Here is a 17,943-nt window from a genome sequence, read left to right on the forward strand (position 1 = left end):
ATATAAAATCTACATAATTCAGAAAGAAAAATTCTTAAACGTTTAACAGGTTCTACCAATATACAGGTAGACAGAAAGAAACCATGCACTAAATTTTTTAATTCAGGTATATATATTGGCCCTATAACCACAAATTAGCCAAAATTAAATAGTTCCTCAACATTGACTAAAAAGTAAGTATCTTTGAATAAGAAATTGTAATTTTTCTGATTTAATGCAAATATTTAAAAAATCCTCCATAATTAATTTTTAACCTTTTCCAATAAGTCTGGTAAAATTACTTTTATTATTTTAATTAAAAACATTTTTTTTAAGAGATGGGGTCCTAGTCTATCACCCAGGCTGGAATGCAGTGGAGCAATCATAGCTCACTGGCACCTCCAACTCCTGCACTCAAGTGATCTTTCCTCCTCAGGCCTCAGTCTCTAGAGTAGCTGGGACTACAAGCATAAGGCACCATGCCTGGCTAATTAAAAAAAAATTTTGTAGGGTCTTGCTATGTTGCCCAGGCTGGTTTTAAACTCATGGCTTCAAGTAATCCTTCCACCTCAGCCTCCCAAAGTTCTGGGATTACAGGCCTGATACATTGCATCCAGCCTGAAATTATTTTTAATTGTAGCAAGTGGTTGAAGATGCTTTGAGTAACTTCCCTTTTCTGAAAAGCCTTCCAAAAAATTATAAAGCTTATACAGAAAATTTTGTACACACTGGACAAATCACTTTGGTCATAAACTTACTACCACACAGAGCAAGAGAGTCAGAGCTTCCAAAGTAGCATGCAGAGAAGCCTAGAAGGATGAGGCAAACCAAGATCAATGGACTGAATACTTCTGTCCCACCCCCATTCATATTGATGATGGGATTAAGAGGTGGGGGGTCTTTGGGAGGTGATTAGGTCATGAGGGTGGAGCCCTCATGAATGCAATTAGGGCCCTTACAAAAAAGGCAAAAAAGAGACTTCTTCCTCCCTTCCACCCTGTGAGGACACAGGAAGTCAGCAGTGTGCAACCCGGAAGTAGATCCCTGCCAGAATGTGACCATGCTGGCATTCTGATCCTGAACTTCCAGCCTCCAGCACTGTGGGAAGTAAATTTCTATTATTTATAAACCACTCAGTCTATGTTATTTTGTTATAGTACCCCAAACAGACAAAGACACCCAGGGTAGCTTTATAAGGGGCTCTCTTTTCACACTCGAAGCTCAGTCACCACGCTGGAATATTTTTCTACTTTTATGTTAGATTCCTCTCTTAACATCTTCTTTCTGGAAAATAAACAAATCATTTTCCTAATAGTATACACAGGCCATAGAAAGTTGATTCTTAGGTTTATATGTGTATGTGCGCGTGTGTGTGTGATACAAAGCATAAGCATCCAAAGACATTTTTACTCAAAGTTTTAGAGCAGGAGCACTAACAGTTGCTATATCATCTAAAGCTGAATCCCATCCAATGTGACTACGGTGGGTGGATGACAGCATCTCAATTCTGCATGTTTTCCCACCAGGGTCGGGCAGAGGGAAATATCAGCGTGGCACCAAAGATTCAACTGTGAAAAGATATGATTTGGCAAATCTTCTCATCAGATGTTTGCTCTCATTCAGTTGCCTTTTGTTTTGCCATCTGAGCATGGATACTACAAGGCTACCAGATGTAGGCATGCTCTTCTCTGGAGTGTTTAAGAGAAGCACAACTCTCCCAATATTTCTCCTTTCCCATGACCAACTTTCAAATACCTGGTGATGTCTTCAGATAACTGGGCGGGGTCTGGTGGATAAAATTTCACATTAAATGAAAAGTGCCAAGCACCACCTGCAAGGATGGAAAAAAAAGTTAGGAATAAACCCTTGGAAACTCTCCTCATAGTTATGATTTTAATTGATAGCTGGAACTGCCTTAACTTCAAGCAACTTTTGATCATTAATGAAAAACTGATAAGTCTCAGTTATATGAAATCCACAGATAAGTCTGAAACCTCATCTAATTTCTAATCTTCTCCTCAATCGAATCCTTCACTGGCACTTTTAACTGGCAAAGAAATTGACCTAACTTCCTCCTGTTCTCAGAATCAGAGGTAAGCTTTTGGAAGAAGGAAAAAAGTGATTGATACGGATGATCTTCCATCAGATAAGTAAGCAAGTGAATTGACTTATTGCTGTGAATTTCTGGATAGCTCACATACTGACACTACAAGCATAATTCCCATTTCCTTTGTCCTTTCTGTTTTGTTATTACAGGTCGAATTCAATTATGATAAATGTCTAAGCACTATTCAACATGTGTGTATTTTATGGGAAAGGTTTGTTATAGTGAATATTGCTTTAGTGAGTGGGCTACTCTAGGGCTGTTGAAAATTATTTTCTTGCTCAGGGAAAGTTTGGATGAAATAGATATTTAAATGCATTTGCTGTGCATTAGCAAATTCTACACCTCCTTAGCCTATGACTTAGACGCATCCTCTTACACTTTGCTGTCTTTATCCTGTGGCATCTACTTATGGCCTCTCCAGCAGTGAAAAGGGTCAACCAGAAGTTAGCTCACAGGGCCCTGTTCCGTTTGTTAACACATATCCTTGAAACGTTATTAAGCCTTACTAGGCTCCACATTTCATTAATACTGTCGCTTATTGTATATAGTTTAATCAATATAAATTACGCACTCTATGTGATCATTCCTTTAACGTACATTCACTTCATTCTTTCCTTTTAGCCTTTAAATGTAGTAGTTTACCCAAGTCTGGGTATTCCTTCTCTGGAGCACTGTTTATATTTGTCCTCTCCACTGAATAAGCACGCTGAAAGTGCCGAGGCCTAGGCCCTGCTTACGTTCTGAATGGACTACTGAAGAATTCCTCCTGGGAAGCCTTTCCTTCACACCTTACCCAGTGGCCACAGCGGGCTCTTACCCATTATTCTCACAGTCCGGCCCTCATGCTTCCAAAACTACTCTCCTCCTCCCCATTAAATGACTTCTGGAAACTCCAATTTCTCTCTGAGCCCTGCCCAAACATTGGAAGAAAGGTACAGTATTGTATCTCCTAGCTCCTTTCTTGGCACTGCTCGATTGCATATGTGGCAATACTTAGCTTCATCGGTTTCCTGCGTTCTGTCATAAGTGGCATAGAGCCATTTATTAATTCTAGTTTATTCTTGACACTACCATTTACATCACACTTAAGATTCTACATGGCAGGGAACCTGAGGTACCCTATAAAGAATTTAGCATTGGACCAGGTATTATTGGGTGCTCCATACATTTTCAAACCACTCAAAATATGTCTGTCAATCAAATATATTTCTAGTGCCTGCTTTTCCCACTGTTCTCAAAAAAGTCCTTTTGTTTTTCCAAAAATAGCCTGATTTGGTTTTACTTTCCTATTGATTCCTACTCACTTGCTACTAAAATAGATTCCTGGCCGGGCGCGGTGGCTCACGCCTGTAATCCTAGCTCTCTGGGAGGCCGAGGTGGGCGGATTGCTCAAGGTCAGGAGTTCAAAACCAGCCTGAGCAAGAGCGAGACCCCATCTCTACTTTAAATAGAAAGAAATTAATTGGCCAACTGATATGTATATAAAAAATTAGCCGGGCATGGTGGCGCATGCCTGTAGTCCCAGCTACTCGGGAGGCTGAGGCAGAAGGATCGCTGGAGCCCAGGAGTGTGAGGTTGCTGTGAGCCAGGCTGACGCCACGGCACTCACTCTAGCCTGGACAACAAAGCGAGACTCTGTCTCAAAAAAAAAAAAAACAAAAAAAAACAACATAAAATAGATTCCTTCAATGCTTGCCAATAGTGAGGTTCACAATGACAGCTGGCTTTCCTCCAAGCAAGTGAAATTAAAACTAATGGATTAGTTATGGGAAATGGATTTATTGCTCTTTTATAACTTTTATCCATTTTAAAGTACGCCTTCAATCCAATGAATAGTTTAGCATTGTAATTAAACAATTTTATAATAAATTTGGGGTGAACATTTTACTATGGAAACTAGTAAGAGTAATAAAACAACAGTAAAAACATTTCAATGCAAAAATCTTCATTCTAGGAAAGTGCATTTCAAAACATAATGAGCCTAAGAAGTACCTGAGGTGCTTGTTAAAAGTGCTGATTCCTAGGCCCCACCCCAGAGACTTTTATTCCAGAGATGTGGAATATGGCCTAGGAACTTACCGTTTTAATGAGCTTCCTTGTGATTCTGACACAGGTGGGCTATAGAATCACTTTGAAAATCATTAATACTAAGGAACCCACTGTCCTAAGATTGTAACCCAAATAACTACAGTATCTTTCAGGACATTATTTTGAAACCATGGGAAAGTTTACAGAAATGACAATCTACATCCCAATCAAGAAAAAAAAATCCAGTTAAATGAGGCATAGAACTTGACATTAATGAGAAAGGCAGATTAAAGCTCAAATACACATCCCCGTAAAGAATGTGGCAGAAACAAATCAACTGGGAAGGAAGTGCTTATGCAACCCTGGAGCTGCTCAAATGAAAGCCCTGGTTAGAAAGACGAAATGAAACAGTTTGAGCACACTAAAATGACTACTTCTACAATGCTGATGTAGGATTTTAAATTACAAATTTATGATAAATAGAAAATTATAACACTGAAGAGAATTCATTCTTATGAAAAATTTCCAATTTTAGTCTTCTCTGCCTGCTAAAATATTAAAATTTCTAAATATACTGTATTTGTATCATAAAATTATGATATATCCTATCTCTACATCATAAAATTACTATTACTATTCATAAATATACCATTATCACAAAATATGGTATATTTAGAAATTTTAAGATATGCCATATAGAAAAAAATGACTAGAATAAAATTTTTTTGTAGGAATTCTTTAGTTTCAGAATTTTCTATTTATCATAAATGTGTAACTTAAAATCTTTATCAGCTTGATCTCCAATGTATTAAAGATTACCATTCTAGAGGCATACTGTGAACCTACAGCATAAAAAAGACAGAAACATCCTTTTGTCATCTGTATTTAGGGAGAGGAGGTAATGGTACAATAATTACATTAGATATACTTCTCTGCTTTGGTAGAATGCAAATTTTGTGGAAAGAAGGCATTTTAGTGGATGGGAAACAACAAGGGAACATAGATAGAAATACCAAACTCTATTTTTAAAAAAATTCTGATTTTGTCTCCTCCTTTATCAGCCAGATTGTCAGTTTTTTTAATGTCACGGCCACACTGCCTAAACTGCATGATGAAAAAATCCTTTAAATCTCTTGTTTTGACTGTCCCTTTAGCTTTCTTGTCTTTGAAAGGAAGGCAGAAGACAGCATAAATTGGAAGTTAAAAAAAAGAATTCTATTAACAATAGAGAAGAAAATTAGTTTATACAGCCTTTCTTATATAACAGTATTATGATTTATCCTTGAACATTTTATATATTTTCAAAATGCTTTACAATTATTAAACAGCTCAGCATTCCATTAATTAGATGACTACAAAGGACTTTATGCACATAAAATATGATATATATTTAGCATGTCTGTTTTTAGTACCTCTATAAAAATCTTTGGAGTACATTTGTCATTTTAAAGTTTTTATTAGGACTCTTCAGAATAAAAAAAAATGTAGTGTTTTCACCTATTTAACACAACTGTAGCTATCTATGATTTCAATCTTGATTAAACTAGTCTATCAAACTAATTCATTATTGAATTTCTGGTTAGTAGATACATCAAAAATATGCTAAAGATGTTTTAATTGTGTAAATAATCAGCAGATTCTAATATCTTGAAGTACAGTTACTATTTTTTTTTCCTTTTGGGATATTATCTACTAAACCATTTCAAAATGCTCACTCCCAATTATGTTTTATTAGTATTTGGGGTATTTTGGTATCTTAGGACTTTCAAAGGCACTAAGAAGTATTTGCTTTCTGTTTTAGTAAACAGTTAAAAACTTTTACTTATTGAAACAGGAATGATGCTTTTATTAATAAACTAGCTTTAAATTTATTCTTTAGTTAGAATTAGTTGTCCAGAATAATTAATTCAGATTTTACTGATAAAATTATGAATTAAAAATTAACTATCTATTTGAAATTATAAAGATTATTCATGTTTGTGGTAAAAAACAGGAGATGCTGTGAAAGGTAAAAAATAAAACTAAAAAAATCTCCTCTTTCTCAACCCCCTACACTGCATGCTACTTCTGGAATAATTACTGTTAATATCTTTCATGTCTTCCGAAAGTTTTCCATGCATCTATATTCTAATTTTTGAAAACAAATGAGAATGTTATAGATATTATTCTGCAACCTGATTTTCACTAAGGAGAGCTAAGACATATTTATATGGCTATTCCATGATTAATTTAATAATTTCTTCATAAATGGACATTTAAGTTGCTTCTAGTTTTCTGCTATTGCAAACAGTATTATAATGAACTTCCATGTGCCTATGCACATGCAAATTTTCCTCTCAAATACCTATGCTGAACAAATTTCTACCAGTAAAATGAAGGGTCAAAGAATTAAGCACATCTTAAATTTTAATAAATATTGACAAATTGTCCTCGTCTAGGGTTGCATCAACTTATTCTTATACCAATTGGGTATGCAGTTGCCATAGTTTATTAAACTTTTAAAATCTTTGCCAATCTGAATACATGAAAAATAATTAGGCTTAATATAACATTAATAATTAAGTTTGGAACTTTTAAATGGCTAATTGCCAAATGGAACATCAGTTAGTTAAATCATGTATTTCACGTCTATGTACAGGCAGGGGAATAACATGTGTTATAGTCAATTTTTTAGTTTTTCTTTTTTTTTTTAATTTCAGCATATTATGGGGGTACAAATGTTTAGGTTACATGTGTTGCCTTTCCCTCCCCTTCCCCCCTGGAGTCAGACATCACTCGATAAAAAAAGACATCTGCACTAGAACGTTTATAGCAGCACAATTCACAATTGTAAAGATGTGGAAACAACCCAAGTGCCCCTCGATACATGAGTGGATTAATAAAATGTGGTATATGTATACCACGGAGTACTATCCAGCTATAAGAAACAATGGTGATATAGCACCTCTTGTATTTTCCTGGATAGAGCTGGAACCCACTCTACTAAGTGAAGTATCTCAAGAATGGAAAAGCAAGCACCACATGTACTCACCAGCAAATTGGTATTAAATGATCAACATCTAAGTGGACATATAGGAGAAATATTTATTGGGCATCGGGCAGGTGGGAGGGGGAGGAAGGGATGGGTATATACATACATAATGAGTGCAATGTACACCATCTAGGGGATGGACACACTTGTGACAGTCATTTTAACTCCCAGATTGTGATAATGAAACATGGGTACTGTCTGAACCATACCAACCTGCCAGATTGTATTTGTGATAAAAAAAAAAAACTTTGTGGCCGGGCGAGGTGGCTCACGCCTGTAATCCTAGCTCTCTGGGAGGCCGAGGCGGGCGGATTGCTCAAGGTCAGGAGTTCAAAACCAGCCTGAGCAAGAGCGAGACCCCGTCTCTACTATAAACAGAAAGAAATTAATTGGCCAACTAATATATATATAGAAAAAATTAGCCGGGCATGGTGGTGCATGCCTGTAGTCCCAGCTACTCGGGAGGCTGAGGCAGCAGAATCGCTTGAGCCCAGGAGTTTGAGGTTGCTGTGAGCTAGGCTGACGCCATGGCACTCACTCTAGCCTGGGTAACAAAGTGAGACTCTGTCTCAAAAAAAAAAACAAACCAAAAAAAACCAACTTTGTATTCGCACTAGCCACTTGGGTATGGGCTACCAATTCAGACAACTTTCTTCTCTAAAAGTCTTCACATTACCACATAAAATAATCAAAATGAACTTACTTCGAATCTGTTTTTTTATTTCTTTAGAAGGGTCCAACCAGTTCTGAAAAAGAAATGACATTTTGAATTTGAATCAGAGAAGAATAAAAATGCCTCAATGTTGATTAAGTACAGATATGCCCTCAATATACGGTGGAGAGTGAGCGGCTGTGGGCAGGCTCGCCTCACTGCCCTCCGCCCCCACACCTGGTACCCCTGCCAAACCTCTGAGGCCAAGGCACTATTCTAATGAGAAAACATATGTGTGTGTAGTTTGTGCTTGACAAAAAAAAAAAAAGAAAAATTTAACAACTATTTCCTTCAGGGATTCAAGTGAGCACAGAAACAGAGGAGAAAAACTAGCAGAAGATTCTATGTTCGACCAACTTACCAGGATAAATTAAAGATACATATAACTTGACACACTGATGTCCTCCAGGAGTGAGGAACCTGTGGCCTTAAGAACACGTGTGGCCCTCCAGATCCCCAAGTGTGGTCCCTGGACCGAATCCAAACTTCACAGAAATCCTTTTAATAGAGGGGTTTGTTCTGTGAAGTTTGGATTCAGTCGAAAGGGTGTACTCAAGGATCTGGAAGGCCACATGTAGCCTTAAGGCTGCAAGTCCCATTCAGTTCCCATTTGTGATTTCTGTGATTATAGATCACATCCACTGAGAAAATTTCCCAAATGAATGAATACTTATGATTTACATTTTTCCTCACTGGAAAGAATCAGATGTTTAATAATGAAGTTAGACGGTGTCTGGTGAATTCAGTAGGTATTACGTAAGCCTAATGGCACAACATGGAAACAAGTAACATCTATGAGCAAAATATCTGTGACTCAGCTTCCGACACAATGGAAACAATTTCCTCTTCTGTATTTCTCAGATAGTTGTGGAGATTCATGAGGTACAGTCCTGAACAGACTGCATCACTCAGGTGAAGAGCCTACAGAGGTATTGCATGAAACATAGAACGTCTACTGAGTGCATTAGACAAGTATCAGGCCGGCAAATGACACATCGCATGTTCTGATTCAGTAAGAATATGAAAACATAAGATGAATTCAGAATGTCAGCAGCATCAGCAGTCAGCTGCCCTGACCATATGTTACAGCCATAACATCTTCATGGAATTTTGAGGTATGAAAATGATGTTCATTGGTTCAAATAATCTACTGAAATACACTATACCCCCCCCTCCCCAAAAAAAAAGCACCATCTAAAATGCTTTCCTGGAACCACAAATAACTCTTAACAGGAAAAACAGAAGAGCTCACTTATTGCTTCTGGAATATTCGAGATTAAAGGAAGTTGTTAATGATTTGCTTCATGAGGAAATAGGGGATTAACAGTATTGCCGGACTTGGGGTAGTAAACGTGGGTATGTGCATAGAGGTTGGGAAAATGACTCTCCCCTCCGGCTTTAGTTCACAGTAATGAGCAGTTCAAGCCATTATATTTTGTGTTGCTTTTGATCTCTCACCTTCTGGTTTTCAGCATCACGATATGTAAGCCCAAAGTAGTCTTTTTCTAGCAAGTTCAAATGTTCGCACACTTTATCAAACAGCACTTGCCCTCTGGAGCGTTTCTGTGGAAAACAGAACAGAAAAACAATTCAACACATAACAAGGTTCTCCCAACTGCCATAAATAAAACTGAGTAAAATTTAAAGCACTCCTTGCTGTAAGGGACAAGTGTGATCACTTTGCCATCTCCCGTTTAACCAGCAAAAAGGCTAAAAAAAAAAAAATGAACCTCAACCTACATAAGCCCACCCCTACGAATAAACAGACAGAAACAAAATATTAACAGCGCCACTGAGCATGCTCAGGGGACTGGTGGGTGATTTCTAAACAGCAGCAGCTGGGGAGAATAATGCGATGCTTAGAAACATAAAATATTTTGTGAAATGTAAAAATCCTGACAGTGAAAGGGAGTAAAGGGCCGACAACGCCGTGTTTCACAGCACCCTAACTCAGTTCTCAGGCTGTAAAATCCTGAGAAGAATGAACCTTATTCCTTGTCTTAGGTAGAATCTCACTTAAAACTTTCTATTCAAATTCCTTACTAAGAAATTCTAACGATTACTTTCTAAAATCCATTAAACTAACTTCATTAGTTTATTTTTGTTTTGTCTTTTTGCCACAAATTTCAGTTTTGTACCAACAAATTTTTCAATTTCTCTTCGAGCAAATCCTTATTAAACATAACAAAAGTATCAAGTTTAAGGATTTTAGTTATCATATATAAATGATATAGATATATGTGCTATATTTTCGACCATTAAGCAGGAACATGGAGAAAGGTAGTTATTTGGGGAAAGAAAATTCATCAGCTAATTTATTGTACTACACTATCATTTTTTTTTACCTAATCCTTCCAAGGGTCTTTAAACATAGCCTTGGAGTTTGTGAGGAATTAACTGGCAACAAATAAGCTAAACTACTTTTTGTTTGTATGGTACTAACATTTTACATCTAATATATTAAGTATATTTGTCCTTAGGATTTAATATAGCAACAATGAGAAATATGAAAATTGATAAATTATGTCCATGCCAAAATCATAAGCATTCAAAAGGCCCGTTAGTGGTGCGTTACTGCACAGCCATAATTATGTTGAAAGCAATTACTTGGTCCCTTCAAGCATGACTATTTAGGAAAAAAGGTAAATTTATGATAGGAAAGTCAAGTCTAAATTGCAGCTAGCTAAATAATCAATGATATATTTGGAAAAAACAGTTCCATAAAGTATGAAAATAAATTATTTGTTGGTAAAACTACATAATAACATTGCTTATTGGCTATGAATAAATATTATAACAATGAAATGCCTGCTTACTGGTTTAAATCTCTTTTTTTTTTTTTTTTGGAGACAGAGCCTCTCTCTGTTGCCCTGGCTAGAGTGCAGTGGCGTCATCATAGCTCACTTCAACCTCCAACTCCTGGGCTCAAGCAATCCTCTTGTCTCAGCCTCCTGAGCAGCTGTGACTATAGGTGTGCACCGCCACACCTGGCTAATTTTTTCTATTTTTAGTAGAGACAGGGTCTCGTTCTTGCTCAGGCTGGTCTCGAACATCTGACCTCAAACAATCCTCCCTCATCAGCCTCCCAGAGTGTTAGGGATTACAGGTGTGTGCCACCATGCCTGGCCTAAATCTTTTATTTATAAATAACAGCATATCATTTCTGAAAACTGCTTTAAAAATTATAAAATTTTTCATAAAAACCTGGTTCTAATGGTTCTATTCATATTATCAATGTAATAATACCAGATAAGAACAGAGGTTCAAAGAAGGTGAATGAGAGTGGCAGTCTTATAGAATGACTCTGGGAACTGGCTTTAGAATCAGATAAACCTGGGTTTCAATCGACAGTATGTCCTTTGCAACTACGTGAACCTCTGCTCTTTTCCTCTGTTTCTATGACACAACCCTACTTCTTTGGAAAGGCTGATATTAAAATAATGTGTTCAAACTTGGTCCAGTGGAGGCACCTATCAAACACTTCATAAAAGTCCGCTAATGTTATAGCCTGGTGGCTGACAAATGGCAGAATAACTAACGTAGAGTCAACTCCTGGTGGCACCATGAAGCAGCTTGATAAATAACAAGACCTGCTCTTTTCTTTAGATATTAGTTACCTGCTTATTACCTAATAACTTTTGTTTGACCACATAACACACAAAAATACACATCAGGATCTGACCAAATACTCTCTCAATGAATAAATAACAAACAAACAAAAATACAAAAACTTTCCTAGACAAGGTTTTGCCTGACTCTGTGCTTCCCGTATCTTCTGATGCAACAGATCACAGCAGCCCTCAGCGGGAGATCCTTCCTCACCAGGCTGCAGCCTGGCCTGCTCTCTGTTTCGATCAACGGTCTCCCAGCTGCTGGGTCCTTCCCTGCGCCCAGCAGGTGGCGTGGATTAGTTCCAGCACAAACTGTTATGCTATCTGGCTCTTGCTTTGAAGGCTTCTCACAATTTGATTTCTATTAATGCTATCTATCTTTCTCTTGAGTAGACCAGATCTTTTTTCTTACTGAATATTTTAAACATTGGTTTTTAAGACATTGTGGTCCATGCTAGAGATTTTTTTTTCTGGCCCTAAGAGCTGAGACCAGTTGACCAGAAGCAACTGTACATGTTTATATGGAATGGAAATAATGAAATTCCTACCTGCTAAGTGTCAGAACAGCCACCAGCTAAGACGGTGACTCTGGAAAAGGCTTCTGAATTATTTGCGTCTCCACTGTCTCATCCTTGAGTGAGCATGTAAAACTACTGAGCAAGGTGGTCATGGCCTTGAGGCCGTAACTGGGCCTCCCCTTGCTTAGGGCGGACCATTCCTACTAATGGGCTGAAGCCCGTTCTCCCACGTGCCAGGTCTCACCACCACGAGAAAGATGGAGTTGGGACATGACGTGAAACCATTTTCTAGCCCTGGACTGGATCCCCTCTGCAATCTCGCCCAACTCTAAAACTCTCTCAATTCTTTTAAATCAGAAGATTTCTTTTTTCTAGCACATTATTCAACTTTCAAATCAACTGTTTCTACTTGTTGACCTCTGCATGTATCTGTAGGCAAGAACATTTAACATGTGAATAAAGCCCAACTATTAGACTGCAAATTTTGGAGAAACTGTGTTAACTATTATGGTTCCCAAAGACACGCTGTTCATTAAGTGATCAAATCTAGGTACCTACGGTCATGGGATGTGGTTAGATATAGACACTGTGAGTCAAGAATTGAGTACATTTAAAAAAAAAACTGACAGAGGTAATCTAAACTAATGGATAATTTACCTAATCAGAGAAAACTAGGAGTATTTAGTCTTGTTGTAGTTCTTTCTGAGATAAGTCATCTCTAACTCAAAGGCACTCCTCACAGCTCATGTATACTATTTCACTAGGAAATATCCTGGAGTAACAAACCAAAGGTGCCCTGCCTTCTTGAAATTTCCACTGGCAAATTGTATTTCTGTTTCTGATAGAGTAAATAGGAATACTATAGCCCAACAACTGGGAAGGCTTTAAATAAAATGATCTAAGAGTGGCATATCCCTAAGCAATTTAAATAAGTTTCAGTCTTAATTACATTTTTTTCTTTCCTTTAAAAAATTTCCAAATTGATTCATAAAATTGTTGAGTATTAGGAGAAGTTGCAGCCAAAAGAGAACGTAAAGAGAATTAAAAGACAAGCTACAAACTGGGAGAAAATATTGGTAAAATATATACCTGTTGGAGAATTGGTACCCAAGATATACAAAGAACTCTTAAAACTCAACAATAAGAGAATGCCACAATTAAAAAAATGGACAAAATTTCTGAACTGACATCTTCCCAAAGAAGACATACTGATGGCAAACAAGCATATGAAAAGATGCCCCACATCGTATGTCATAAGGAACTGCAAATTAAAACAACAGTGAGATACCATCCTCACACCTACTAGAATAGCTAAAATCCAAAACACCGACAACACTAAATGCTGGTGAAGATATGGAGCAACAGGAACTCCCATTCATTGCTAGTGGGAATGTAGAACAGTACAGCCACTTTGGGAGACAGTTTGGTGGCTTCTCACAAAACTAAACATTCTCCTATCATATGATTCAGCAATCATGCTCCTTGGTATTTATCCAAAAGAGTTGAAAACTCATGTCTACTCAAAAACTTGCACACTGGCTGGGCGTAGTGGTTCACGCCTGTAATCCTAGAACTCTGGGAGGCTGAGGAGCGAGGACTGCTTGAGCTCAGGAGTTTGAGACCAGCCTCAGTAAGGGGGAGACACCATCTCTACTAAAAATAGAAAAATTAGCTGAGTGTCATGGCATGCCCTTGTAGTTCCAGCTACTTGGGAGGCTGAGGCAGGAGGATCGCTTGAGCCCTGAAGTTTGAGGTTGTTGTGAGCTAGGCTGATGCCACGGCACTCTACTAAGGGCAACAGAGTGAGACTCTGTCTCAAAAACAAGTGAAAAACAACAACAAAAACTTGCACACAAATGTTTGTAGCAGCTTTATTCATACTCGCCAAAACTTGGAAGCAACCAAGAAGTCTTTGGGTAGGTGAATCAAGACACAAACTGTGGTACACTTAGACATTAGAATATTGCTCACTGATAGAAAAAAATGAGCTATCAAGCCACAAAAAGACATGAAAAGCCTTAAATGCATATAGCTAAGCAAAAGAAGTCTGTATGAAAAGGCGGCACACTGTTTTATTCCAACTACAGTCGTCCCTCCTTATCCATGGGAAATGTATTAATACGTCCCAAGATCCCCAGAGGATGCCTGAAACTGGGGATCATACCAAACCCAAGAGACATACATTTTTCCTATGCATACCTATAATCAACTTTAATTTATAAATTAGGCACAGTGAGAGATTAACAACAATAACTAATAATAAAACACAACACAACAATTATAGTGTGATAAAAGTCATGTGAACATGGTCTCTCTCTCTGTCAAAATATCTTATAGTAAAATGCTCACCTACTTTTGAACTGCGGTAGTAACTAAAACCATGGGTAAGGGAGCACTGCTGTATATGTCGCTCAGGAAAAGGCAAAATAAAAAGACAGTAAAAAGACCAAGGGCTGGGCCAGTGGGGGGGGAGGAGATGAACAGGTGGAGCACAGGGCATTTTTTTTTTTTTAATTTTATTATTATTTTTTTTATTTTGGCATATTATGGGGGTACAGATTTTAAGGTTTCAATAAATGCCCATTTCCCCCCCTCCCCCCAAAAGTCTGAGTCTCCATCATGACCATCCCCCAGATGGTGCACATCTCACTCACTATGTATGTATATACCCGCCCCCCTCCCCCCTCCCACCTGCCCAATACCCTATTCCTGTAGCACCTATGTGTCCTCTTAGGTGCTACTCAGTTAATACCAGTTTGCTGGAGAATATATCTGGTGCTTGTTTTTCCATTCTTGGGATACTTCACTTAGTAGTATGGGTTCCAGCTCTAACCAGGAAAATATAAGGTGTGCTATATCACCATTGTTTCTTAGAGCTGAATAGTACTCCATGGTGTACATATACCACATTTTATTAATCCATTCTTGGATTGATGGGCACTTGGGCTGTTTCCACAGCCTTGCAATTATGAATTGTGCTGCTATAAACATTCGAGTGCAGGTGTCTTTTTTGTAGAGTGTCACTGGATCATTTGGGTAGATGCCCAGCAATGGGATTGCTGAGCACAGGGCATTTTAAAGACAATGAAACTATTCTGTATGATAATGTAACGGGGGAGACGTGACATTATATATTTACCAAAACCCATATTATATACTTATCAAAACCCATTGAATATACAACATAAGGAATGAACTCTCATGTAAATTGTGGACTTTAGTTAATAATGTGTCAATATTAGCTCATGAATTGTAACGAATGTGCCACACTAATGTAAGACGTCAAAGATAGGAGGAGCTGGGAACTCTGGACTTCCTGATCAGCTTTTCTGTAAAACCAATTAAAAAGAGAGGAAGACTAACAAAAAATTACATAACCTCTTATTTTGAATCGTTAATATTTACTAAATGTTTACAAAAGTTAATAAAGTTAAACTTCCAATAATTTTACTTTTATGAGTAAATATTCAAAAAATTTTTTAAAAGTAAACATGAGAATCAAAACTTAATCTGCAAGTTCCCAACTTGGTTTTCCCCTTGATATTAATTTGTCTAAGAAACAAAGTCATTTGCCTGTAGAGTTTCCTCAGTCTAGACTTTGCTGTTTGCATCTTCATGGTATAATTTAACACATTTCCTCATTCTCCTGAATAGCCTGTAAATTGGCAGTTAACTCTAGATGCTTGGTCAGATTTTGGTTTATCATAAGCGATGCTGTGTAATTTCATCAGCGGGCATAAGGTGACAGCTTGTGATACCAGCAGTCACTGATAACCACTGCCCTAAGCCTACTATATCTAGGTTGCAAAATGGTGATATTCCAACCCACACCATTCCTTCTTCATTTATTAGCTGGAGCATGTTTATAAAGAGATACTTCTCTCTGTCAGTATTGTTTACCCAGTGATTCAGCTTAATTGTGAAAGTTGAGATAAACGCTGCTTCTTTCTATCCATTTTCAAGATCACAAGCTGGTTCCCCAGCATCATCCAAAAGTCACCAATTAGATCTTGTTGTTTCACATGATATTCACCACAATGAGCTCGTGGATTTAAACATGTGTGACATGTTTCAGTGCATCTCAGGTATCACCACAATGATGCTCTCAATGGCCCCAAATGCTCTGCCTTGCCTCTTGCCTGTGAAATCCTTCTCATCTTTCAAAAGATTTTTCCAGTGCCACTTCTTTAGAGTATTTCTTGTCTCCCCAGCCAAATGTAATTTTCTCTCCTCTGGACACTGTAACACTTTATAGCACCACTTTATGGCAGCACTTCCCATCTTCTGCCTCATGTCCCAGCTGTGTTCCTGGTCACTTCCCTTTTATCCCTGACCCTAAGGACACCTGCTGTGGCATCATGTCTCCTCTATTTCATCTTTCACAGGGCCTCACATCTGGTCAAATGTCATTATGAGATTAGAACAGTAACTTGATGAAACTATATATAAAATTTTTCTCCCTAGCATATTATAACAACGACACAGAAGCTATATTTTACACTAGTGGCTTTGAACAGTGGGTCCTGAGAGCATTTAAAACACGCCAATGCCCAGGCTCCAACCTCAGGTCAATTAAATTGGAATTTCTGAAGATGGGCCCAAGGCAACTACATTTTTTAAAGATTCCCAGGTAATTCATGCAGGCATGGTTGAAAGGTATGCTTTAAGTTAAATGACGTTTACAACTTAGAAATTTTAAAATATGAGGACTCTAAAGAAATTTTACTTTTTTGTGAGGAAACAAACATGTAACTTTTCCAGATTTAGTCTAGGCCCCATTTAGTCTCTGTTTAGGCCTCTTGTGCCAACACTTATAGGTATATTATGATAGAATTGTTTTACATAGACATACAAGCTTAAAAATCTTAATACATCCTATCCAACAATTATTTTTGAGAAATATAAGTTCTCAAGAAATAATAAACCAGCCAAATGCAGAAATAAAATGATACAAATGAAAAATAATAAATTACTAAACTCTGAGGGAAAAACCCGCAAAATACGAACTTGCATTCAGAGCTAGCTAGGAATAAAATATATAGTACAAATGTTTTGAAAAAAGGTGTTGAAGTTTGTTAAGCTTTGTTTTTTTAAGGGGGAGACACTTTCCCCTTGGATAGCTAAAATATAGACTTTTACTCAGGATCCTGCTACATTACTAAGGAATGACCCCAGGTAGGTTCATAAAGGTCTGGGTTTCATCTTTTCTGATAGAGCAGGAGCATTAGCATCTTCCCTAGCAGCTGACTGAGATTACCCCAAAGTGCAAACATCCGGCATTCAACCTGGGGAAGGCTGCTACCTTTGGCAGTGCTTTCTCCAGAAAGAGCACTGCCCCTATGCCCGAGTCCCTAGCAGTCATTTCTTAATCTGTGCTTACGACACTGAGTGCTAAAGTAGGAAAAAGCAAATGACACTAAATCCCAGCACAAGACTACAACAGAATTTGTTTCTTTCCCCTTTCAGTCTCACAAAGCTATGAATCAGCCCGAGTAAAGATCTCTTCCAGAAAAGCTGAAATTAGAGAAATCTGTCAAGTCAAAAATTATCTTTTAGCCTTAGAAGATGGCTTACACTTATCTATCTGAAGCTGCACAACCATGAAGAAAATAAGGAAAGTAAGTTGTCTTGCCTGAGACCTGGAGCTGATCAGCAGTCCCTACTGCCGAGGGGCGGGCAGGGAGGCCTGATCAGAAGGTTTGCGTATGAGCAAGGTGTGTCTATGAACGGGCGTATGCTTTCCTTTACACAATCACACGGACAAATGGGCTTAAACCAATCATATTCATACAAGAAAATATGGACAGCTATGATATTGAGAACTTTCCAGAAAACTGATGCTTTTGTACCCTTATTTCAGCTATTATGAAGTTTGAGGGGGTATCAACACCATAAGTACTTGATTCTTTCTGTTGTGTATGTTCCTCAAAGAGACCATTCACTGACTTTTTGTTTGA

The 17,943-nt window shown here is 37.8% G+C and overlaps 1 protein-coding gene across 33 annotated transcripts in view; it reads right to left on the bottom strand.

Annotated features, from left to right (window-relative positions):
* The window catches only part of EPB41L3 (erythrocyte membrane protein band 4.1 like 3), a 217,618-nt gene that overhangs the window by 40,514 nt on the left and 159,161 nt on the right, over window positions 1–17,943 (bottom strand). For all 33 annotated transcript variants that reach the window (XM_075993645.1, XM_075993637.1, XM_075993644.1 and 30 more), the window contains exons 4-6: window positions 9,316–9,420; window positions 7,849–7,891; window positions 1,735–1,810 (exon numbers count right to left, since the gene is read on the bottom strand). In XM_075993645.1, the coding sequence (XP_075849760.1) occupies window positions 1,735–1,810; window positions 7,849–7,891; window positions 9,316–9,420 (224 nt within the window). The remainder of the gene's footprint in view (window positions 1–1,734; window positions 1,811–7,848; window positions 7,892–9,315; window positions 9,421–17,943) is intronic.

The sequence above is a fragment of the Microcebus murinus genome, chromosome 17 (genome assembly GCF_040939455.1).
Source record: "Microcebus murinus isolate Inina chromosome 17, M.murinus_Inina_mat1.0, whole genome shotgun sequence".
Taxonomy (NCBI): Eukaryota; Metazoa; Chordata; class Mammalia; order Primates; family Cheirogaleidae; genus Microcebus; species Microcebus murinus.